The sequence below is a fragment of the Ictalurus punctatus genome, chromosome 5 (assembly GCF_001660625.3).
Source record: "Ictalurus punctatus breed USDA103 chromosome 5, Coco_2.0, whole genome shotgun sequence".
NCBI classification, from domain to species: domain Eukaryota; kingdom Metazoa; phylum Chordata; class Actinopteri; order Siluriformes; family Ictaluridae; genus Ictalurus; species Ictalurus punctatus.
In genome coordinates, this window is record NC_030420.2 from 9,484,818 (window position 1) to 9,510,546 (window position 25,729).

The window sequence follows — 25,729 nt, forward strand, 5'->3', positions numbered from 1 at the left end:
CGGTGGATTGTGATACCTTCACCCCTGCCCTGTGGAGGTTGTTGGTGATGTCACTGACTGCTGTTTTTGGGTTTTTCTCTACAGCTCTCACAATGTTTCTGTCATCATCTGTTGTTGTTCCTTGGCCGACCCATTTGGTGTTTGTTGCTCAGTACACCAGTGGTTTCTTTCTTTTTCAGGACATTCCAAATGTTTGTATTGACTATGCTCAATGTTTGTTCAATGCCTCTGAATAATTTTCCCTCTTTTCTCAGCTTCAAAATGGCTTGCTTTTCTCCCATAGATAGCTCTCTGATCTGCATGTTGGCTTATCATTTTTAACAGCAAATGCAGTCTTCACAGGTGAAACTGAAGGCTAAAACCAAGAGTATACGTTCAAAACTACTTATTGTTTAAACAATCAATCTAACAGGACACACCCGGGTAACAAGAAACACCTGTCAGTTATTCACTTTAATAGGAGCACTTTGTACACCTGCTCATTTATGCAGTTATCCAATCAGCCATTTATGTGACAGTAGTACATTGCATACATTCATGCAGATACAGGTCAAGAGCTTCAGTTTATGTTAATATCAAACAAAAATATGAATGTGATCTTAATGACTTAGTGAACTGTGGCATGGCTGTTGGTGTCAGATGGGCTGGTTTAAATCTTTTCTTCAGAAACTGCAGTTCTCCTGTGATTTTCACTCACAATAGTTTCTAGACTTTACACAAAATGGTGAGCATTAGTTCAGGTGGAAATGTGTTGTTGCTTCAGTGGCCGAAGGTTCACCAAAATGGAACTGTTGAAGAAGACAGTGAGCCTATGCACATTACTGTTCTTGACTGTCATCAGCGGAACCCGATGTGGTCTTCTGCTGTTGCAACCCATTCTCCTCAAGGTTCAAGATGTTGTGCATTCTGAGAAAAACTTCAACTTTAACTGTCCAGTTTCAGTGAGAAAACAGATTCCTGATCTTTGCTGAAAGGAGTGGAACCTGATGTTATCTTCTGCTGTTGTAGCCCATCCACCTCAAGGTTCAGCGTATTGTGCTTTTTGAGATGTTTTTGATGTGAACATTAACTGAATTTCTTTATCTGTATCTGTGTGTTTTTATGCATTGAGCTGCAGCCACATTCTTTGCTGATTAGGGTCTGATACCACTCTCAGCTCTCTCTCTCAGCTCTCTCTCTCTCTCGCTCACCCACACACTCTCAGTTCTTTCTAACTCACCTGTCAGCTGGACTCCTGGAACTGACAATATCAAGTAAACATATCTTAAATCACTATTTATTTATTTATTTATCTATCTATCTATCTATCTATCTATTTATTTATTTATTTATTTATTTATTTATTTATTTATTTTTATGGTTGACTGCAATTGCACTTTAACTTGAACTATTTCAACATTTTTGTGAAGATGTTTATTTTTCCCTGTTCATTAAAATTCATTAAAGCTGCAGTGGTTCATGTAATGTTTGTACATATAATTTATCCAGATAATCAATTATCCGTCTCAAATAAATAAAAAAAATTCCTCTGATTTTATTTTTTTATTAAAAGTAATCTAACACACTGACCACAGAGGAGAGGATGAGTTTTTCTAGTGTATGGATGCAAACAGAAAATATATAGGTCTCCCAGCCATGATATAAATATACATGTTTCTAAATATACATGTATTACAGCAGAAAGTCCTGCTCTTGTGCAAGAGTAGCAACCACTGATAAAAAGCAAAACTGTTAATTTATGATTTTATCTTTAGTTAAAAAAAGGAGAGCTGTACTTGTCTCCTAATCATTTGATTGCAATCTGAAGACAGAAAGTGCTTGTAAATAAGGAACATGGCTGATATTTGATCAAATCTACTCTGTTGTAATTAAACCATCCTTTAATATATCAAATCAAATGGCTACTTGGTGGTTGTTGTTTTTTTTTTTGTTGCATTTTGATCAGCTCAATTTTTACTTTGTATGCATTTTCATCAAGTCCATTTTAATTTAATAATTTTTGTTCAATTCATCCTGTACAACGGGCTCTCTTACTCCTTCCCCCAGACCTACATTCATGTCACAGACAAATTTAAATCAAGGTGCCCTTTTTGTCTTGGAACAGAATAATAAATGAAATGTGATTATTTTAGTGACACAAAATATACTTTGGCTCAAGAGTGGAAACAATGACGTACAGTGTTTAATAAAACAGTGAACAAAGAGAACAATAGAATAAATAGAAAAAATAATGACTTTCATGAGCAAGAGCACATGAAAGGTGCAACACTGTGCAAAGATGGTGTGTTTATAACTCTGTAATCTTATGTAAAAGTCTGTAATTAGCTGGGAACAGGCTGCAAGTGTTATGCTGCATTGACTTAAAGTGGAGTTCCCACTTCCGAGTTAAGTCATTTTCAGGCTTGGTGCATTCAAGCTACAAAGAACATGGACATTTCCATTAAAATGTGTGTTTTGTAGCAACAAAACAGCTAACATCTGTGATCATGAGTTTATGATGTATTTTAATTTCCCAAAACAGTGAACTGTATGGTCTGTGTTATAGATTTAACTAATGTGTCTATGTTGATTGATTGAAATTAAATACTGCTATAAACTCATTTAAAGTAGTGAAGTGATGTTTTATTTTGCATTGATAGTGTGAGCATTCATGCTGACATGACGTCATATGCTGAACTCTGAGTTGAGGACACCTTCCCGTCTTTCTGAGTAGGAAATCCAAGTTGGCATTTTCTTTGCCTTTTTTTAGTCAGAAGTCAGAAATTGCAAGTTATAAGCTTTGGTCAAATGCAGTATTAGAACTGCAGCAAGACAAAGCACAGGGTGCATGCCTCTGAGGGATAAGCTATAGATGCGCCATGCTGGGACATGGCGTTTGTTACAGTTTGGTGATATAAAAAAAGACTAATGTGAAATCATAGAAAGAAATTGCATTTGGCACTAAGCACTTAAGCTATCTTAGTTACTATAGTGACTGAAGTCTCTCAGAAGTAGCTCTGTGACTAGGGCATAGCGTACTATTTAAGTTTTCCATTTATATCCATGGACTGCCACTGCCCTTGCCTGTGGCACAAGCACATCTGTTGAGTTTTCTACTATGTAGGTCACTTTACTGAAGGCTTGAAAATTAAGTGCTGACAGCATAGTGCAATGTCAGGGAATTTCTGGCTCCTCATTAAAATATCCCATCTCTTCTTCCCTTGAGAGAAATTGCTGAGGTTTGAAGGACACTGTACAAGTACTTACATACATATTCATAACACACATAGCAAATATGCTATTTGAATATTTATTAGTGCTTATATATGTATACAACAACAAACTGAGCCAGTTGCTTTTTCTATTTACAAAGTTACCAAGCTATATTTGTTGGTGGCAAAAGTCCTGCTAGTAGTGCAGGAGTCTCTATACTGTACTTATTTAGACCTTTTGTACTGGAGTAAAATCACAACCATTTACATAAGCTTAGAAATAACCAAACATCCATTGACAGTGAGTCATACAGAAATATAAGCACTTGACATGGTGTCATCGCAGTAGTAGGTGTGCGTAGTCATAATTCGGTGGAGAATATTTCTGTGATAGAGCAACATTTATATCCCTCAAGCTGGAAACTCTTTACGGCAAAGTGGATTCCTCATAACATTTAGGTCAGCTCATAAATGGCGAGAAAAGAGAACACTGTACATTATGTGAGGCTATTAATGTCTATCCAGGTGGATCGCGTGTGCCCTTGTTTGGTGTATTTATACTGTATTACTCATGCTCACTTTGCTGCTAAAAGGTGTTTGTTTCTTTACTGTACAAGTCAAGGGTACTGTGTACAAGTATGTGTTACTGCTTCCAAACAGAAACAAAGAGCACAGTTGCAGGACATTGTCAAATAAAGAGAGGTACCGAATGGTGTTCAGTGAAAGCAGCTTAATTGAAGTATGCTCAGAGAAAACGGACTATGGAAGACTCATTGTGCAGCTTAGGATAACTTGATGCCTGGGCTTTACTGTATATGTTTGTGTTGTTTCAGAGCCAGCACAGCACTCAGATTAACATTCGAACTGTATAAGTAGCCGAAGAACCTGAAAGTTGAAAGGTTATGCCAGTTAAGGTTAGAGTTAGTGGCAGAGTTTGTGTTCATACCTTATGACTTAACTTCTATAAAGTCAAACCAGATCAACCTCACTTTTTTCCTCGTAGATTTTTTTCACGACATTAGGGCCATATTCCATTCCATTAGCTGGACTATACAGATGTAAATCAAAACACACAACACTAATTCAAAGTGATGAGTAAAAGAGTCATTTCCACTGTAGAGCAGTATTCATTTGTTCCCCAAACACAAAACTCTCCATAATTGCTTGGTAAAGTTTGTTTTCAGAGATCCTCCAACTGCTCTCTCAGCTCACATGGGTGTGCACAGCTCCTTCCTCAAGACAATACTAAAAGAGAACTTGTCAAATCCTATAGCTGCAGTCAACTGTTTGTTTTTTTGTTGTATGTTTCCTAGTCACATAGTATTAAATAATAAATCAGCATATAGTATAAAAGAGGTGTACTTGATGCTTGATGCGCAAAATGCTTCTACTTTTGTTGAGAAAGCTAGTAGCAAACCATCTGTAATATTAATGATCATTAAAGGACTGCTCTATGGATACTTCATTATAGTAACATGCTGCCTGGGCTTTACTGTATATGTATGTGTGTTTCAGAGCCAGCACAGCACTCAAATTGACATTCCAGGTGTGTAAGGAGCTGAAGAACCACATGGACATCCTGCCTAAAACTGGCTATGTCCAGGCAAAGTCCAGCTTTCATGCGCAGCTCAAATTCCTGCCCAGGTAACCACAAAACTAAGCTTTTTGAAACAGAATATTTTTCTCCGCTGGACGTATAAATCATGAAATAGGTGTATTATCAATTTGGGGGGTTTGAATTGTAATGAACTGCCCACTGTCTGATACTCTTAGTGGAAAGAAGATCTTGAAGGTGGGTCAGAAGAGCTGAAACATTAAAGGGAAAAAAGCAACATAATATCTCTTGGTCTATCACAAGCTGCTAAAACAGCTCCAGTTCACCTTAGCATAGATGCTACAGGAGAACTCCCTAGAACTATATTAGAGGGATGAACATTATTCTTCCCTTAACTGGTGTTTTCATGATGATAGTGGAGAATGCTGTCTAACACATCAGTTCAAAATCTCCCATTGATGTTCAGTTGGGTTGAGATTTGGTGAGTTTGAAGTCAACAGGACCATGCCATCATTTTTATACTCATCAAAGCATTCAGTGAGTCCTTGTGCCCTGTGGATGGAGGAGTTGTCATCCTGAGAGAGACCACTCCCATCAGAATAAAAATGTTTCAACATAGCGTAAAATTAATCAGTCAGAATAACCTTGTTTTCATTTGTAATGACTCTACCATTTAAGGGGGCAAGTGGACACAAACCACGCCAGCAAAATTCCCCCAGAGTATAACAGAGCCACCGTTTCTTCCTTTAATTTGTCACTTATCAATATCCAGGTATGATGAAGTCCATTCTTTTTGGATTCATTGTTGAGGCATATTGGTAGCTAAACAAGATTTGGTGTCCGGTGGCATGGCTTTTCACAACAAATCTTAATAGCACATTTGTTCACATGTCAGCTTTAGCTTTACTGAATCAGAGGCATTATAATCAGGGATTAGAACAGCATTACTGCTGCCTGTCCTCTCTTTCTGTCCAATCTACCTATCCATCCATGCTGCTCTTCACTTATGCCTCTTCCCCCATGCTCAAAGCCCAGTTGTGAGATTTCATTTGACTAACTCACCACAGTTTTCTCATTTTCATTGTGACCAGTACTTTCTTACCACATGTAAGAGACCAATCATTTGTAAAACAGTAAGTACGTTTACATGGACAACAATAATCCAATATTAACCCGATTAAGACAATACTCTGATTATGAAACTAGCATGTAAACAGCAATTTTTTATTACTTTAATCCGACTAAAGTCATACTCAAAGTAAACACAAATCGAATTAAGACATGTGGAGTATTCCTGTTTTAGTCGCATTATCGACGTGTATTACAGACATGTAAACACCTTAATCACACTATTAACATCGTGTGAGTTTTCACCACATTTTGCGACAGGACACGTACACACACGGCAGTGCTCAACCGTTTTACGGCAAACCAGAGAGTATGGCTACATTCGAAAACGCATACTTACCTACTATACATGTATTTCGGCTACTATATAGTAGGTAAGTATGCGGACTCGGATGCAACCCACAGCTTCAAGCAGTCATCTATTCGCACGTACAGCATGTCAAATAATTACCTGCACTTGAAACTTTCGTAAAATTAAAAATTAAACACCCTAAATTGTATATGGTTCCACAACGAAGACGAATAATATGTCGATATGGGAAATTCTGGAGGGACTTCGGACGGCGTGGCGTGGGGACGTAATGACGTGTGCCGTTAATCGCTTTATGTTCTATAACATGTCAAACAGAAACATGAAAAGAATATTCTAAAAGCGACTCATGTTAACACCTTAATCATAATATTGACTTACTCAGAGTAAGGTCAATAATTAGATTACTGCTGTCCCTGTAAACGTAGTCATTGTAAACTGTTATGCAATTTTTTTTATTTCATTTTGGTTTGTATGAAAGCGTAGTTGATGAATAAACTCTGGCTTTGTTCACAAGCTGCAGTTCACGAGTTAAGCAGGGTTTTCTATTCAGGTGATTCACCATTATCTGGCATCCTGCAGAAAATGCACATAGGACCGATTTCATTGTGCTATTTGTCTGTCTGCTGTAAACATAGTAAAACCCATACACACATGAAAAATATAATCTACTGCATGGTCTAAGTGCATAGCAAAATGCATTATAAAGGGTTCTAATGAATTCATAACAATTTACATGACTCAATTTGTATGACAAAGTTATGTAGGTTAAGGTTAGGGTTAGTGGCAGAGTCAGTGTTTGTACCTTATGACTTCATTTCTATTAAATAAAACCAGATCACTCTCACTTTTTTTCACAGATTTATTTCACCTGATTAGAGCCATGTTCCATTCCATTAGCTGGACTGTATAGATGTAAACCAAACCACATATTACTACTGGGACAGGTTTCAGGTTAGCCTGAACAATAACACTAATTCAAAGTGATGAGTAAACAGTCATTTCTACTGTAAAGCAGTACTCATTTGTTCCCCAAACACAAAACTCTCCATAATCTCTTAGTAAAGTTTGCTTTCAGTGATCCTCCAACTGCTCACTCAACTCGCCAAACGTAGGTGTGCACAGCTCCTTCCTCAAGACAACACTAAGAAAACTGGTCAATATATTGTAGCTGCAGTCAACTGTTATGTTTCATAGTTACATAGTATTAAATAATGAATCAGCATATAGTATAGAAGAGGTGTACTTGTATTGATGCGCAAAATGCTTCTACTTTTGTTGAGAAGGCTCGTAGCAAACCAACTGTAATATTAATGATCATTAAAGGACTGCTCTATGAATATTTCAGACTAGTGAGGTCATGGATGGACTGTAATTTAAAGACAAAGAAATGTATTTCATTTAATTTCATTTGAGATGTGTCTCGTAGATAATTCCTGAAAATGATCAAAAATAGGTTTTGAGATGAAAAAGATTAAACCAAGATAAATCATGTCTCACATGAACTTTTTTCCACCCTCTATGTGAAATTGCAAACATTAAAAACAATTTAATTTGAGCGATTTTAAACAATTAAAAAAACAACCAGAATCTGAACAATCACGACAGAGTGAACGGGTCCATGAGCGAGTGATGCTGCAATGTAAATTATTTTATTTTATAAAGTACTATAAAGTATTTTTTGACTTTGGATGCATGTAAACCTATTGTATGAGACCTCTAAAACAAAATTAGACACTTTTATATAGCATGAATAGGGGCGCTTTAAATTCTGTTAAAACACTTCAGATAAAGAGGAAAACCCATGTGGAATAATGTGTTGTGGTCTGATGAGATCAAAGTTGAACTTTTTGTCCATAATACCAATATATGTTTGGCACACACAAAAAAACACACAACACATCACCAGAAGAACACTATCCCCACGGGGAAGCGTGGTGGTGACAGCATCATACCATGGGGCTGTTTTTCTTCAGCTGGTACTGCAGCTTAATCAGGGTGGAGGGAATAATGAAAAGCTCCAAATACCAATCAATTTTGGCACAAAACCATAAGACTTCTGCTAAAACACTTAAGATAAAGAGGAATTTCACACTTAAGCGTGACCACGATCTGAAGCACAGCTCCAAATCAACGAAGGAATGGCTTCACCAAAGCAAGATCAAGGTTTTGGAATGGCCCAGCCAGAGTCCAGATCTAAATTCAATTGAAAATCTGTAGGCTGACCTGAAGAGAGCAATCAATTTGACAGAGGTAGAATGCTTTTGCAAGGAAGAATGGCAAAAGTCAAGATGTGCCAAACTGATTGACTCTTACCCAAAAAGATTGATTGCTGTGATAAAATCTAAAGGTGCTTCAACTTATTAGTTTAGGGGTGTGCACACTTATTTAACCAGGTTATTGTTTCCCCACAATCTTACTGTACTTACTTACTGTAAGTTCACAATAAAGGTAGAAAAGGTTCTAACATGATTTATCTTGGTTTCATCACAAAAATCTGCCATTTTAACAACAGATCTATCTTCAGGAGAATTTGTCTTTAAGATAGTTTGATGGGCTGGGATTAGGCAGTAGTTGTTTTTTTTTTTTATTATTTTTCTTGAATAATGCAATAATGGAAATGGAATTATACTGATCATTTGGATGGAAGCGTGGGGTGCTTTCATATCAGAAGCCAAAATTGTGCTACAGGCCTGTTTTTTTCCGACAGATGGGCCATGTGACGCCCTGCAAGGCTTTTCCGCAGCACCACGCCAAGCTAATTCAGGATTGACGCTCCCACCGAGACTCCATTAACCGAGAACAAGCGATTCCTTAAATAAATCAGTGCTAGTGTGGGATTGATAACACCAGTGTAGAGCTCTCACATGGTAGCATGGCTGGGGTAAATGGTGCATAGATACTAGACTGGGAATGCCTAAATGTAGTTGTCACGTTAAATCAACCTTGCAATTTAGCATTACAAACCACACACCATTGTTCATAATCCTTTTATTGGATTTGCTTTATTTTTATTTTACCCCCTGTAGGATGCATTATTGAGGTACAGAAGGTTTAATATCCACTTCATTACCCAGCTGTAGAGTTCAGGGTTTTTTTTTTTCTCCTTTTAAGAAATTTCAATTAAAAAATATTTTAACTAAATATAGCTAAGCCATTGGAGGAGAATGTTTTGAGAGCAAATCATGCAGATCTATTTGTGAAGAGATTCACAAGTACAAACGGCAGAGCCTTATAGTTTCTGCTTAACGCGTTGGCTTAATGTGCAAAATTACACCGGGCTTTATTGCTTGGGTGTTTGGATTATACTGTTCTGTTAAATGCTGGATCACGTGCGAGAAAAAAGCTGAGTTTTATAACCCTGCATGAATTTGGACTTTGCGAAACTCATATCCCTACTCATTATATTAGGAGGTCTTGCATAATTAAAGGGGCATTCACAGCATTTAAAATCAGCAATTCAGCAACGTGCAAAAAAATGTTCCAAAGGAAAAGCTAGCCAATTATTTAATGCAACTCAACAGAGAGACAAACAGTAATTTCCTGTTTATATGAAGCATTTACACCTTGAAAGGTGAAGAATGGTACTGCATACAGCAATACAATGTGTTTGCACAATTTTGAGACTTGCATCTATTTTAACTATACTGTGTAATTTTGCCCACTGCTCATATGTTAAACCTGACTATTTTTCATGAAAATATTTCTTATCAAGCATTTGAACCTGTGTTTGACCTTTAGTAGCTTTTATACTCTACATGGTGTTTAATTTAGGCATATTATTACTGAGCAGAGCTTATTGTATTACATAATCTGACATTTGACTGCATGTCCCTCTCTAAATCCCACTCCAGTGTGCTTTACACCCACAATCACCATGGTTACCATGCTCTCACATGGTAGAGCCCTTGGACTACGTGGAACTACTAATGCAACTCTTGTTTCGCTCTATTTATTTCTCTCTCCCGCTCTCAATATATTCCTGTCTCTTAAAATCTCTCTCTTCCTAGCTGTCTCTCTCGCTCTTGCTCCCTTGTTCTCTCCCTCCCTCTCAGTTTTAATCTCCTACAGATCATCATGTCCATGTTATAATATTAGTTAATATTCCAACATGCCTGATGTTCAGCTCCTTTTTATCAAAACTGAAAGTAGAAACTCTATTACAGTCAGTAGAATTTTAGTGAATTTTAGTGAATGTGCTGTGGATAAAAATGAAGGGAAAAAAGAACAACAACAACAAAAAAAAAAACAATGTACAGACATCAAGTTTAAAGAGCAACACTAGTGACAAAGGAAGTCTAACTTTAATTCTGGTCATATCAGCAGGACATTTACACAAATCCTGTGTTTATTTTTGACTTGTCCTTCATGTCTTTTTGATAGATGTAGCCTGCCAGAGGACGCCAAGTCCTTCTTTGACCAGGACACGGGAGTCCTGGAGGTACCTCTGAATATACAGGTGGCTGATCAGGTAGGTGCAAATAAGTCAAAAATAGATCATGGCTGCCTTTATTTCTCTCTCTCTCTCTCTCTCTCTCTCTCTCTCTCTCTCTCTCTCTCTCTCTCTCTCAAGATGTTGGCCTTCCCTCAATGAGAGGGAAGAGAGTTTACCCCATTGTATTGCTTTGATAAGAGGCTATACTGTATGTGTGTTTTGTACATTGTATTTTATAGCATTGCAAATTTTATAACTGCGTACTGAGTAATACAGCGGAATCAGTATGAATACAGGACTAACTTCCATAATCCCCTGACCTGGATTCTGGTTAAATTTCCCTTTCCAAAAAAAGCCCCCCTCCACAAGGATGGAGTCATCCTTGGCGAACAGGATCTAACATCATCCGCTTGTCCTATCACCCACTCAGATTCAGCTTCCAGGCCAGGACTCATGCTGAGCTCAAACCTGTGTTCCTGACCAAAACATTGCCCATGGCAAATCCTCAAAACCCATACACACAGATACACATACACATATTCTGTCTGTCTGTCTGTCTGTCTGTCTGTCTCTCTCTCTCTCTCTCTCTCTCACACACACACACACACACACACACACACATACATACGTTGGTTTTTGTGAGGACCTTCTATTAGGACCTTATTAGGAGCTTCAACTCTTTGTGAGCCAAACTACCAGCTGATTCTCAGGACATTTGGCACTATCCTATCATTTTTAGGACAATTATATATTCCCTCTGTTGGTGTTTTGATGATGGTACAGAGCTCTGCCTACCACATCAGTTCAAAATTCCATTGGTGTTCAATTAAGTGGAAATATGGTGGCTGTAAAAGCCATAGCATATGATTACATCATTTTCATACTCATCAAGTGATTCAGTGAACCCTCCAGCCCTGTGGACATGGGCGAAGTCATCCTGAAAGGGACCATGCCCATGAGGATAGAAATGTTCCATCATAGGATGAAGGTGATCAGTCAGAATAACTTATTGTTGTTTTGATTTGGAGTGACTTGCCGGTTTGACTTTTAAATTGTCACCCATCTGTTTGTCACAATTCCTACATTCTTGTCCTTCTGACTCAAGGTAACATCTATAAATGCACACAAGTGCTCACAAGTGTATTGAAGCGGCAACACATAACACACATGCAAATGCACACAGCTTCTCACTCTTGCTCTCACCTTGTCTCCCTCCTTTTCTTCCAGTCTATAAATAAATGGCAGTCTGTAAACAAGATTTCCGAAGTAGCGCTATGATAAAAGCCACTGAAATGTTATTGTTTTATTTAAAAACTGTAATGTAACCATGTAACCATTTTTTCAGCTGTACATTTCTGAGAATTATATATATATATATATATATATATATATATATATATATATATATATATATATATATATATATATATATATATATATGGACATCTTTTTGCCAGTAAACATCTGCCATTAGCATGTGCTTCTATGGCTCATTTCATCCTCTGGCTTACTCATCTCCTAATTTTACTTTTATAATGAGCTCTCTAACAGGGCAACTCATGAAATAATAAGGCTAATTAGGCTACTTTCCAATAGGTAAAGCCTGTTCCCTTCACTGTGCACGCGGTTGTGACCACCTCTGATTTGAAGTTTGACCACACCGAGGTGGAGTTTGGACACTGCACCGTTTTCGAGTCTGTTCAGACCACTGTGCATCTCACCAATCTCTCTTTATTGCCACAGAACTTTGGTTTTGTGGGCATTCCCAAGGTGAGTACAGAGTACTAATCATATATCCCAGTATGTTTATATATATTTACAGAGATTTAGTAACTACAAGTGAAAAAAAAAAAAAAAAAAACAACAACAGATAATTATGATAATTATGATGATTATGAGTACTGGTTCTAATGTGCATCAGCTGTTCTGCTGTTTTATTAGAGCACATCAGAAATAGGGCTACACTCATTTTCAGTGATAGACCAGCCTGAAGGCATCACTGATATGAAGTGTTTTACACTGTCTCTATTTCTGGCTCTACGAAATCACACTCCCCAGTGAAAGCACTTTCTGAGGAAACAAGTCATTACCTAGTTTCAGTTGCCACATGTTTATGTATTATATGATCTGTTAATGAATTGAATGGAATCAATGATGACATTTTCCAAAAGAATAATAATTTTCTTCATGCTTATATTATGTAAAATATTTGTACCATAGTGTAATGGAAATGTTCCACTATTTACTGTAACACTAAGTTTGGAACACATAGTGAGGATTTAATACTGAAATTGAGTATATCGTTATTCCGACCTCAGATGTATGTGCTTCTCAGGCAGCAGGGTGGGGCAGTATTTGGCAGATGCTCTTACACAGCTCAATTTATAGAAATGTTTTTAGTTTCCATAAAAACATATCCAAAGCCAGTTAAGAGAGGAGTTAATACAGCCAAAAAACCCATGCATGCCTTTTTCTTTAATGAGTTCCCTTTTAATGTTTGGTTAAAAGTTAAAACTTCAGTCTTAATAAATCTGAAACTACTTATTAATTAATTGTAACAACTACAGTGTGGGTTTATATTCACAAGGATGAGATCGGAGGTGACAGCATCTTAATTGGAGACACTGCTCTCAACCTCAAGGACAGATTTTTCAAAGTTTATGGATAAAATTAGTAACTACACATACTTCGTGAGCTGTAATTGTAGCATGTGAGTGTTTGGTCAGCTTATCCTTTAAACGGTGGGCAAAACAAATCTTTCTGGGCAAAAAGAACATCCCTCATTCTTAATTCAACAAATAAAAAATTTAATTAAAAGTGTGATTTAAAAATTCACTTCATTGTGCTTCATTGTGAAAAATTATAGGATGCACTGGATCAAGTGCTATTTTATAAGCTTCCAAATAAAGCTTGCAGTCATTAATGTGATAATTATACTATATTGCCACTCTATTAGACTCCTGTTAAATGTTTATTTCAATCTTTTTATTCATACAGTATATCATCTTAATAATTTTTTTTTTCATTTGTTTATTTTTTTTACATAGTCTCTTTGTTATATCATATTACATATTATCATGTTACAGTAAAGAAAAACATGAACTTGCTCTTCGATATACATTTTCTATGCCCTGATGTATTTTTTGAACAAATCTGGTGACCTCAGAGATTATTTTAATAATCTAGAAAATCAATTCTGAATACATAGAAACTTCACGACATAAATACTATGTAACTTTTGAACTTAAGTTGTTGACTCTGAATATGGCCTTATTTGACTTATTACAGTATATTGGTGAAATGGTGATATTTGCAATGTGCTACATGTGATAATAGTGCTGTATCCTGTATCCTAATTGTACAATGTATCCTAGATAACATGGAGTTATTAATGTTTTCACAATGATACCAGAACAATACAATTGGGAGGGTTTTAAACATTTCTCTGCATAATTTTTACAAACATGTTATTCATAGCATATACATATTAAGTGTAAAGATTAAAGTAAAATTAAAGCACAGCTATTTAGCATACAGGAATATACACTGCTTAGATGTTACAATGCTCTGCATGAACGAAACATCAATGAACTGAAGCAATGTTGTAAAGAAGAGTGGGCCAGAATTTCTCCAAAACGATGTGAGAGACTGATAAACTCCTATAGAAAATGACAAAATAACAAAGTCATAGTTGCTAAAGGTAGTTCTACATGTTACTGACTTACAGGGTCATAATTATAGGGTTATATGGTTTTTGTTTGTTTTGTGTTTTTTGGTTTTCTTTTCTTTTTTTTTGGGGGGGGGGGGGGTGACTACATATTAAAATCTGTCACCTGATATTATTTGTTTGTTTATAGAAGTTGGTAAGAACCACATATTAGTTATTAAGGCCCTGACAATTAAAAACATCGAATTGAGGGAGGGTGTACTTTCTTTCTTCCATGACTATGCATGTAGTTTGTGTACTGTATGAGATTGCTGTGTAGAGCATGGCATGTGAGGCATCTTGTGAAATGTCTCTTCAGGTAGGCATCTAAACATGCTACAAGCTGCATGGTGCTCTGATGACATATTTTGTAGAAACTGGGACGCAATGAAAACATGATTCATCACAGCAACACAAAATGTATGCCAAGTAGCCTTTGAATCCAGCCCTTCTCTAATACCTTCACCAAAAAAAGGCCAGAACACATAGTAAATGTCAGTAATATGGCACGTGCCCATGAGTTTTTTTAGAAACTGACCACTTCAGCATAAAATTTCCACTGTGACCAGTGTACCGACACCCTGCGTAGAGGAGGTCACTTAGGGGAAGAATCCATCTGCCACTAAATTGGCCGCTTCAGGAAAGGTTTATAGGACTGGGGTAGAATGGTAAATCTCTTCACACAAATGCACTGCCAAGTAGTGTTTTCCTGACCTCAAGTGTAGCCTTAAAATTCCTGCAACATTTCTTACAATGCAGTTTTGTGAAACTACACTATTAATGTCACCACATGTCATGTGAATCAGGTTACTTCACCTTAAAGTCTAGATTCAAACCAATAACAAACTGAAAGACTGTGAATAATGAATTCATGGACATCCACAAGGTCTACAAGAGTCTCTGATTCTTTGAGAATTTTTTGAATCTTGGGGCAGCTGTGGCTCACGTGGTAGAGCGGATTGTCCACCAATTGTAGGATTAGCGGTTCAATCCCCGACCCACATGCCTCCACATGCTGAAGTGTCTTTGCGCAAGAAACTGAACCTCAAGTTGCTCCCGATAGCAGGCTAGAGCCTTGCATTGGTGTGTGTGTGTGAATAAGAAACAGTATAAAGCGCTTTGTAGAACCGCTAAGGTTAGAAGGCCCTATATAAGTGCAGACCATTTACCATTTTTGATCCGCTGTTTTCTTTTATGTAGTTCATTGATGTCCAGCCTAATGACGGTTTTGGGACACTGCTCCCACTACAGACACTGGAAATTGATCTGATCTTCAATGCTTCAAAAGCAGGCGAATACAACTTTCAACTCACCTGCAAGTCAGGAATTAACAGGTATGTCAGGTCATAAACATTTCTCCTTTCAGATGTTTAATATTAGTCAGTACAAAATGTGAGTCACCATTGCATCCAGTTTTTTTATTTATCAAAATAAATGTGGAAGCAATGCAGTATGGTAGACTGATTGCATATAAATAAAGGTGTATATCGGTTAGGAAAACACCCCAGTCTTATTCAGATGCCATGTTCAAAGCAATGTATGTTTCCAGTATTCTGCCACGTCCCTCTATTTTTTCCTCTCAGAGTCATTACTGATAATACTGTTAATTTGTTCATCTTTGAGCCTTGTCGTGTATTTTTGCATAACTATAGCATCAAAAACAAAATATAATATAACAATTTAATGAGGAATGACATTATACCATATACCCTGACAAATCTTTAACCTTGGCTTTTATTTTTTGTTGTTTAAACATAAATACTGTAAATAAATCTCACCCCATGCACCTTTTATGTTTCTTCATATTAGTTACACTAACTTAGATTTTTATCCCTATTTTTACCTTAGCATATTATTTAGATTTCTGATTATGACAGTCAAGTGTTTTAATCTATTTTGTACCATAAAAGTCTCTTCAATTTTCCATTTAGAGTCTTTCAATTACCGTGCCGTGCGATTGGTGTGCGCCCGGTGCTGGAGCTCTCTAATTCACTGGTGCAGTTTGGAGCCACAGCAGTAGGAGATCGGTCCACAGCAGTGCTGTATGTGCTGAACTCCCACACTAGCCTCAATGATTTTACACGCCCCATGCCACGCATTGGCAAGGGCCCCGTCTCTCCTGTGGGTGCCAGATTCTTCACATTCACTCCTCCAGAAAATTCTGAAATTACAGTGACACCCACTTCAGGACGTGTGCTGCCTGGACAGGTACTGATCTTTCTGTTTAATCTTCTGTCAAGTGTTTAACTTTAGAACATTAGTGCTACTTTTTTGTCCACAGAGGTGTCTGGTCCAAGTTACGTTCAACCCATTGCTGTCTGATGATGTCATCAAGGCAGAGGCTGTTCAGCTGCTGCCGCAGAAAGACGACTTACAGGTATTTAGGAAAGTTTATGATGAGGACAACTGAGCCTGGACAGCTCACGGGATCTGTTTTATTTATATCTGTCTTTATTCTAATCTAGACAGCAATAGCGTTTATGTTTTTTCTTTTCCCATGCTTTCAGAACAAAAATGAGATACAGGAGGAACCAAAGAAAGGGAAGAAGCCTCCCCTAAATCATAACTCAAGCAAGCTGAAGGAGAAGACCAGAGAAGTGTCTCTGACACCCAAAAGTGAAAGTCCTTTGCAGGCCTTGAACCCAGAGGACATACAGAAGGAGTCAGTGTTCCTCTTAAGTGTACACATAACACATAAGACATACACTATATGGCTAAAGCTCTGTGGACACCTGACCATCACACCCATATGTGATTTTTGAACATTTGAAGATTTACTCCCCACCTTTACTGCTATTATAACTTATGCTCTTCTAGGAAGGCTTTCCACTAGATTTTGAAGCATGGCTGTGAGGATTTGTGCTCATTCAGCCACAAGAGAGTGTTAGTGAGGTCAGGCGCTGATGTTGGGGCGAGGAGGCAGCCAGTGTTGCAGTTCATCCCAAAATTGTTCAGTGGTGTTGAGGTCAGACCTCTGTGCAGGCCACTTGAGTTCTTCCACTCCAAACTTGGTAAACCATATCTTTATAGACTTTGCTTTATGCATAGGGGCATTGTCATGCTGGAACAGGTTTAGGCCCCTTAGTTCCCGTGAAAGGAAATTGTAATGCTACAGCATACAAAGACATCCTACACAACTGTGTGCTTTAAGGCAATAGTTTGGAGAAGAACCACATATGGCTATGATGGTCACGTGTTCCCAAACTTTTGGCCATATATATTCCATATTCCATTCAGATCAGATTCTGAACAAAAAGGGCTGTTTAGGTGAAAACATGGCTAATACACTCTTTGTTTGTCTAGCTCACATGAGTATAGAGCAGCGAAGGCCTCTCTACTCCGCACTTACAAAGAGAGATGCAGCCGTTATGTCATCCCATGCTTTGTGTCCAGTGGAGACATTACACACAAAAAGGAGACGAAGGAACCCTTATACAGGTGAACTGAAATTGCTTACAGATTCACACAATTCATTCTATATAAACAGTCACACACTAAGCTGAGGACAGGGTTAGCATCTGTAACTTTTCGTACAATTTACACATAAAACATTCAATAGAATTGCATCTTGTTGGTGAGTAATCTGTGTGACTGATGCATGTATTGTCCACTGTAGCCATCACAACAAAAAGCAATTACACATATTTCTGACCAAATTATTATTTTTTTAGTAGTTGTAAATCAAGGTAGGTATTGTGGTTCATTTTGACAGCTTTTCCAAGCAGAAGAAGCCCCTTAGCTGTTTGGTGAAAAATCTTTGCTCCCAGTGGTCTTGATGTACCTGTAATAGACATTTTAAAATAATCTGGTTGACTGAAACCATTGATTGCCACAATTTTTTAGGACAATTGTGCAGAGGGCTGACTAGTAAAGAAAAACTTAATTTTGTTCTTTTGTCAGCATGCTTGAGGCCAGAGCTGGATTAATAAAAATTTAACCCTTATTACAGCCCATATAACACACTGTACCTGGAGCTGCATTGCAAAGCTGTTCGACCCATGCTGATGGTCATCTCTGACAATGGTGAAACCACCATCAACTTCAACCAGGTGGCAGTAGGTAAGCTAGGTCTTCCATTGTAGACATATCAGCTATTTTATTGCTACTGCTTTGACTCGGGTGATTGGGAGGGATTTGATTTTTTTATTTGTTTTCTTTGCTTTAGGTCAGAAGGTTTTGAAAAAGGTGACAGTCCAGAATATTTGTTCAGAGTTTGTGAAGGTATCCTTCTGAAGCAAAGTTCAAAGCAACTTCCATCCATTTTCCATACTGCGTATCCTACACAGGGTCACAGGAAGCCTGGAGCCTACAGTGCATATCTTTGGACTGGGGGAGGATACTGGAGTACCCAGAGAAAACCCCCAAGGCAGAGCGAGAACATGCAAACTCTATGCACGCAGGGCAGAGGCGGGAATCAAACCCTCAACCCTGGAGGTGCGAGGCAAATGTTCTAATCACTAAGCCCCGTGTTCTGCTGCTGCTGCTGCTGGCTAGGGTGTGTATGGAAGCCCATAGAACCATCTAGTAAAAAGCCTAAGGAACAAACATTCTGACCAAATTTGGGCCAAGGGCTGCCAACGATCTAGTGCCACCATTGGGTCAAATTTGGGCCTAATTTTGAAGTATATTTATGGTCATAAGTTTTGAATCTATGTATCCAAAATTTTAAATTTTAAATTTAAAATTTAAAATCCCTGGATTCTCTGGGTCAAGATGAGTTCAACATACCCTAGATGTCACTGTCCGCCCGATTACATTTTCCGCCATCTTGGATTTTGTCTTGGATTTTGCCTCCTACAGATTTTGTCCAATCACCACCAAGGAAATAATAATAGGAAACAATCAATGACAGGGTCGTGTTATGCACTCCGACACAAAGTGGAATTATTGTTACCACCCCTGAAGTTGATTATTTTCCTAAAAGTGCCAACATTTTTATTGCTCTTATACCACGTACCCTGTCCTATTTATGTCAGCTGATTGTATTAAAGTGCCAGCAACATGTCTTTCTTAACATGAGCTGTAGCTGAAGTCTTCACTGCTGGACTTAAATGGACCATTCACTGTGTTGAATGCCATGCGAGGAGTCAGGCCTGGAGAGACACACACACTCTTGCTGGCTTTTAAACCAGCTTTGGGTAAAAAGGTAAACAGCACTGGCCTCTAGTGGTGTGTAGGGAAATAAGCCCTCACATAAAGAGATAGAGATCATATTGTATTGAATTAAGTTCTATAACAAATAGCTGGTGAATCCAGTGTTTCAGGAACACGAAGCATTTAAGGCATTTTAGACATACATTCTTGCATAAGCAGGTCTAATAAGTAAGGGTTCACAAGATTGTGTTTATATGAAGAATTATCAACCCTTGTGCCTTTTAGGTAGAAAAAAAGTCCATGTTGCATTTGTTCTTGTGTTAATAAATGACTGATCTTTGTAAATATGAAATTATAAGGAATTAGAATATGCAATTTTTCATAACAGCATTTTAATTTTGTATTATTAAAATTGCAGATGAATTCCAGTTGACATTATTTATACTGATTTATAATTTACTGACCTATAGATAAGCAGTTTCTGATGGGAAGTAGAACTGGAAGTCTGCCAGCATAAGAATTACAAAGTATGCTGTACAGCATGTTGTAAATACACTAATGTGAATTTTTTTTGTTTGTCTGTTTGTTTGTTTGTTTTTGGATCAGTATCGTGAAATACTGGAAGTGAGTTGCAGTAAAATGACTCTGGAGTTCACGCTGTGTGGAGAGGGCATTAAACCTCTCGTCACCTGTGCACATGAGGGACAAATGCTGGACTTCGGATACGTGCTGGAGAAACAGAGCACTAGCCAAGTACTTACGGTAAGGCCATAATTCATAGTGTAGAATTACTGTCACTTCACTTCACTTTTTAATGACAGTGAACATCAAGATAAATGTGTGGACTAGTTTTTTCGTTACACAAAAAAAAATTCTGAGGTCATATTCTGTTATTTTTGTGCATTCTTTATTGGTAGTAGTAGGGGTAACTAATTTAAACTCAAAAATTTAAACTGTCATCCTTTTAAACCTAACCAGTTACTGGCTGTGAGTAAGCCTGTGTCCTTCATTACCAGTTCATAAAAATATGTGATTAAATGATAATTGTTTATGGAATGATATGGGTGAATGTTTTAGTATGTCATAGATGTACCTATTACTGACTTTAATGTCAAGAATATTGGCAGATGTGAGTCCATTTAAGACAGACAGAGAAATCTGTCATCTATGCAAAATACTGGCTGCAATGTGGGAACATGTTGCATTCATTTTAAATTAAATTATACACTTAGAGTTCCTGTAACGTATAATCATCCTGTGAACTTAAAAACTTTTTAAAAAATAGAACGAGAGAGAGGGTGTCACGATTTGGAGGTGGAGACGGATGCAAGTGCAGATTTTCAGTTTTAATGAATTCCAAAACAAAACACAAAACAAGAACTATGAACAGGAAGCAAAACACTAAGGCAAGAATAAAACATTAACAAAGACCATGAAAAGGCAGCAATGAAAGACAAACACAAGACTAAGGGGACAGTGCAAACTGTGGCTATATACATATAGGTGCTCTTTAAGTGAAAGAGAATCAGGTGCAAGTGGTCATGTGATGATGCTGTGTGGTGCAGTGGCTGCTGGGAACTGTAGTCCAGAGTCCCTTCCAGGATATCCATGACAGAGAGAGTGGGTTTCAACATTCAAAAATCTGTTTGTTTTGTTGTTTTTATTCGATAGGATTTTTGGGGTGGTTTATTTTAGAATTTTGAAATATTTAAAATTATTGGTCCCTATTAAAATGTAAGTAAGTGTGTGCTATTGACCATGTTAACTGTATTTTACAAAATGTCAAATTTTGCTCATGCCTAATCTCTTCTATTGAAGCGTGTGTTCAGATGACACGCTGGTGGATTTGATCTAAAATCTATCATAAACTTTTGCACAAACTTGTGGAGTCCACGCCAGCTCGAGTGCACACTGTCATTACAGCAAAAAGGGCACAAAACCGAATACTAAGAAATTCTGAAATTCTTGTCAATTTTTCAGTGATTCTGCTTTGCACTCAAGTTGTTGTCAATAATATAATGTGTAATGAAAATTATTTTATAAAGTTAGAAAACAATGCAAAAAAGGGATTTTTGGACCCTACTGTACAGTGGATATAAAAAGTCTACACAGCCCTTGTTAAAATGACAGGTTTTTGTGAAAAAAAAAATTAAACCAAGATAAATCATGTCAGATCTTTTTTTCCACCCTCAATGTGAAATTACAATATATAAAAAATAGAAGAAATTTAAAAACTTACAATAACCTGGTTGCATAAGTGTGCACACCCCTAAACTAATATATTGTTGATGCACCCTTTGATTTTATTACACCACTCAGTCTTTTTGGCTAAGAGTCTATCAGCGTGGCACATCCTGACTTGGCAATATTTTCTCACGCTTTTTTGCAAAAACATTATAGATCCATCAAATTGTAAGGGCATCTCCTGTACACTTCCGGTCTCCCAACAGATTTAGGTGTGGACTCTGGACTCGGGCCATTCAAAAACATCCTTTTTTGGTTAAGCCATTCCTTAGTTGATTTGATGTATGCTTTGGGTCACTGTCATGCTCAAAGGGGAAATTCTTCAGCTTACTAGCGGACACCTGACGGTTTTGCACTGAAATCAACTCGCTTGGATGTTTTTTTGTGGGAAAGGGCTTCCGTCTAGCCACCCTACCCCATAGCTCAGACGTGTGAAGAATACGAGAGATTGTTGTGACATACAGAGAGTAATCAGTACTTTGTTGCTGTTGGTCTCTTGGCAGTCTCGCTGGTAAAATTTTATCTTGTCCTTTTATAAATTTTCGAGGGACGCCCTGTTCTTGGTGATGTCACTGTGGTATTCCATGTTCTCTATTCGTTGATGACGGCCTTCACGGTGTTCCAAAGTACATCTAAAGTTTTGGAAAGTTTTTGTACCCCTCTCCTGATCTATACCTTTCGACAGTGAGGCCCTGTACATGCTTTGTAAGCTCTTTACAGACCTTGCCTTCAGTAGTCAGATGAAACCAAGATGATATGTAGAAGGATCTACAGAAACAGCTGGTCTTTATTTGGGGTTAATCAGAATAATTTAATTGATGACGGCTGTATGATAAATATTTTTGAACATGAGATTGAATGTGATTGGTTCATTCTGAACTCAGCCACATCCCTGATTATCAAAGGGTGTGCAAACTTATGCAACCAGGTTATTGTAACTTTTTTTTATTTTTCCCTAAAATTTTTCTGGTTGTTTTTCACTTAATTTTTATATGTTGTAATTTCACATTAAGGGTAGAAAAATGATTTATCTTATTTATCTTATTTTATGATTTATCTTGGTTTCATTTTTTTTACATCACAAAAACCTGCCATTTTAACAGGTGTGTGTAGACTTTTTATATCCACTGTATCTGTCTATCAGAATATATTCGGCAACATTATTGACCTAAAATAATTTTTAAAATATTACAATTTGATATTCTTTTTAAAAGAAAACCAAAGTATCGCTATGTTAAAGCCTGAAGTGTCATTCATGTCATTTATTTTTCAGTTTTTATATTCATTTTTGCTCATGCTGGGCGCTAGTAATTCTGGAGTTGTTATAAGAGAGTATATGGCTTGAAAAAGAATGTAAAAAGATTTCCTAGGAAAAATACCATACTTTTGCACATCGCAATGCTGATGCTAACACACACACACACACACACACACACACATTCACACACACACACACACACACATTTACAGTCCACACAAATGGATGTTTCCAGTATATGACAAGAAGCACTGTTCATATTATAATTTACTTTCAGGTGTGTCAAGATAAATAAGCTTAACACGCTCTCAAATTAAGACCTAAGCAGAGTATGTATATTCTTTTCCTTTCATTACTGATACCTTCATGTGATGCTAATACAGACCTGGTGCAATGTGTGTAGATTTTTACTGCTTATTATATGGAGGATTGTAAAGAGTTGTTGTATTTTTAATCTGTGGTTCATTGGCAGTGTGACCCAGCAGTGCTATGATCTTCAGAGTCAGATTTTTTTTTAATCTGCATCTGTCAAATTGATAATTATATGTTAGTGATCAGAATTTAAGGAGTCAGTCCTAGTGTGTGTAATGCTCTTGTTTCTCTTTCCCTTTCCCATCTTCTTTTACTAATGTGCAGCTTCAGAATTCTTCCACTCTGCTTGTACAGTTCAAAGTGTTGTTGGACAGCCTCAGCCTCTCCAAACACAGTGACACACGCTTACTTCCAGCATTCCTCACCAAGTATTCCACACCATCCATAACTTTAGGTAATGCATACTCTTACACTCTGCACACTTAGGGCACGATAGAAATAACAGGTTGGACTGTTTAAAGCAAGTCTTCTGGGTTGCTACATTAATCATGACCTTATCTGTGTGCATTAGTCAGCTATTAAAGTATAATGACGTGATATGAGTACCGTGTTATGCTATAGTATATCATTAGGAGAGCTGATGCTGTCAGGTGGATTTCAAATCCATGCAGTCCTGCTCTAAGAACATAATATATAATGCTAAAGTCTGTCGAGCACCTCCTCTTATTGCTGAGATTACATGTATTTTATTAGCAAAGCAAATGTGCTGCCTACAGTAGATAAATACTGAACATAATTGATTTTAAAAAGATTGCAGGCCATAAGTTGAGACCCGCTGGTCCAACACCGTTACATACTCCAGCAGTTTAACATGATTTTGTTGTTGTTGCTGTTGTCTTCTGTGCCTGCACTACGTTTCTTAGCTACTTGCTACCAGATAATGCTAATATTGCATCATTACCTCCCTACAGCACTTTGGTGGTCAAATCATAATGAAGGCTGTAAATTTTTGTTATAATTGTAAATCCAGTGGTGGAATAAGAATGAGATGTGCTATGCAATTACAGTTTACAGCTACTGTGACCAGCACTAATTTTCTGAAGCTCTAAATTGTTCTGTAGCTTTGAAACACATCTTTCTTTTTTTTCTGTTGTTCCTCCCAGGTACTCAGAATTACAGCGGTCAGAGTGTGTTCAGTGTGTCACCCACAGAGGGCACTATTGCCCCCGGTAAAGCTCAAGACATCACTGTGATGTTCCAGCCTGATCATGAGGGTCTACATTACCGAGATGCACTCCATGTTCAACTTATGAACCACGTGAGAGAGCTTCAGTCAGTAAATCACCTGTAGCTAACTGGTCAAAAATAACATGTTTAAAGCATGTAAAGTCTTATACATCCACGTCCAACTGTCTGAGTCAAAAAGCAAACGCAAAATTTTATTCCAATTACATTTAGAACTGAAGTATACGTTATTCAATGGTTTACGCTATTTTAAAAATCCTGGTATGCAATTAAAACTCAAATATCTTGATCTAATGGCATTTGCTTAAATGAGATTAAAACACCTTTCGATTTTACCCTCAGACTTTTGGTTCTTACATATTCATATATCATATCCAAATGCACAAAAGGATTACACCAAGAATTGCTGAGTTAATATTGTAGTCACAGTAGAGTTGTGTATATGTCTGACAGTTTGGGAAAATCTGGTACATGTTGCTGCAGCTAAATTCTGGACAACAGCTCCCAACCATTTTTCTGCCAGTAATACTGTATATTTTGACATGGAAATATTTTTATTTATGATACTTTCCAGTCTTGTCTTGCCCCTTTCTAGGTGTGCTTGTTTCATGCAATGAATGTCATGCTGTGATCAGTTTGTTGCATAGCTACGTTTAATCGCAAAACAAATATGAGCCTAATCAGTAATTTTATGTAACATCACGGTATGCGCAGTAGTTCTAGCCGTAGCATGAACGAGAGGTTATTAATACGTGCTTGTTCTAATACGTGATTGTATCTACAGTAACAGCTCAATCGCAGTGCATTTCTGCATGTTGTTTACCAAGCAAAAACGTACATTGGACACATGAAGTCTACATGCGCCTGTTAAAATTGCAGGTCTCTTTGATGTAAATAATAAAAACAAGATGAATTATGTCAGATCTTTTTCCAACTTTAAAGTAACATAGCAACTCACAAAATTCAAGTTTTTCAATGTTGTTTTTGTTTGTTTGGTTGGTTGGTTTTTTGTTTGTTTTGTTCAATAACCTGGTTGCATAAATGTGCTAACGTTGTTAAAGTACCCTTTGCTTGTAATACAGCAGTCAGGGGGTAAGAGTCTTCCAACATAGCACTTGATTTTAGATAGATCTTCATTTGGCTTTTTTTTCTACTCTTCCTTGCAAAAATGCTCCAGATCCATCAAATTGTGAGCGGATCTCCTGTGCACAGACCTCTTCAAGTCATTCCACAGGTTTTCAGTAGGATTTA

At 37.3% G+C, this 25,729-nt stretch overlaps 1 protein-coding gene across 3 annotated transcripts in view; it reads left to right on the plus strand.

Moving 5' to 3' along the window:
• Nucleotides 1-25,729, plus strand: part of cfap74 (cilia and flagella associated protein 74) — a 69,270-nt gene that overhangs the window by 37,833 nt on the left and 5,708 nt on the right. For 2 of the 3 annotated variants that reach the window (XM_017467177.3, XM_017467179.3), the window contains exons 22-35: nt 4,707-4,835; nt 10,568-10,655; nt 12,216-12,389; nt 15,526-15,659; nt 16,257-16,533; nt 16,607-16,702; nt 16,833-16,987; nt 17,629-17,763; nt 18,275-18,384; nt 18,491-18,546; nt 19,352-19,471; nt 20,026-20,181; nt 23,558-23,687; nt 24,397-24,551. In XM_017467177.3, the coding sequence (XP_017322666.1) occupies nt 4,707-4,835; nt 10,568-10,655; nt 12,216-12,389; nt 15,526-15,659; nt 16,257-16,533; nt 16,607-16,702; nt 16,833-16,987; nt 17,629-17,763; nt 18,275-18,384; nt 18,491-18,546; nt 19,352-19,471; nt 20,026-20,181; nt 23,558-23,687; nt 24,397-24,551 (1,915 nt within the window). Of the gene's footprint in view, nt 1-4,706; nt 4,836-10,567; nt 10,656-12,215; nt 12,390-15,525; nt 15,660-16,256; nt 16,534-16,606; nt 16,703-16,832; nt 16,988-17,628; nt 17,764-18,274; nt 18,385-18,490; nt 18,547-19,351; nt 19,472-20,025; nt 20,182-23,557; nt 23,688-24,396; nt 24,566-25,729 lie in introns of all 3 variants that reach the window. The other variant, XR_001812607.3, reaches the window with a different exon arrangement.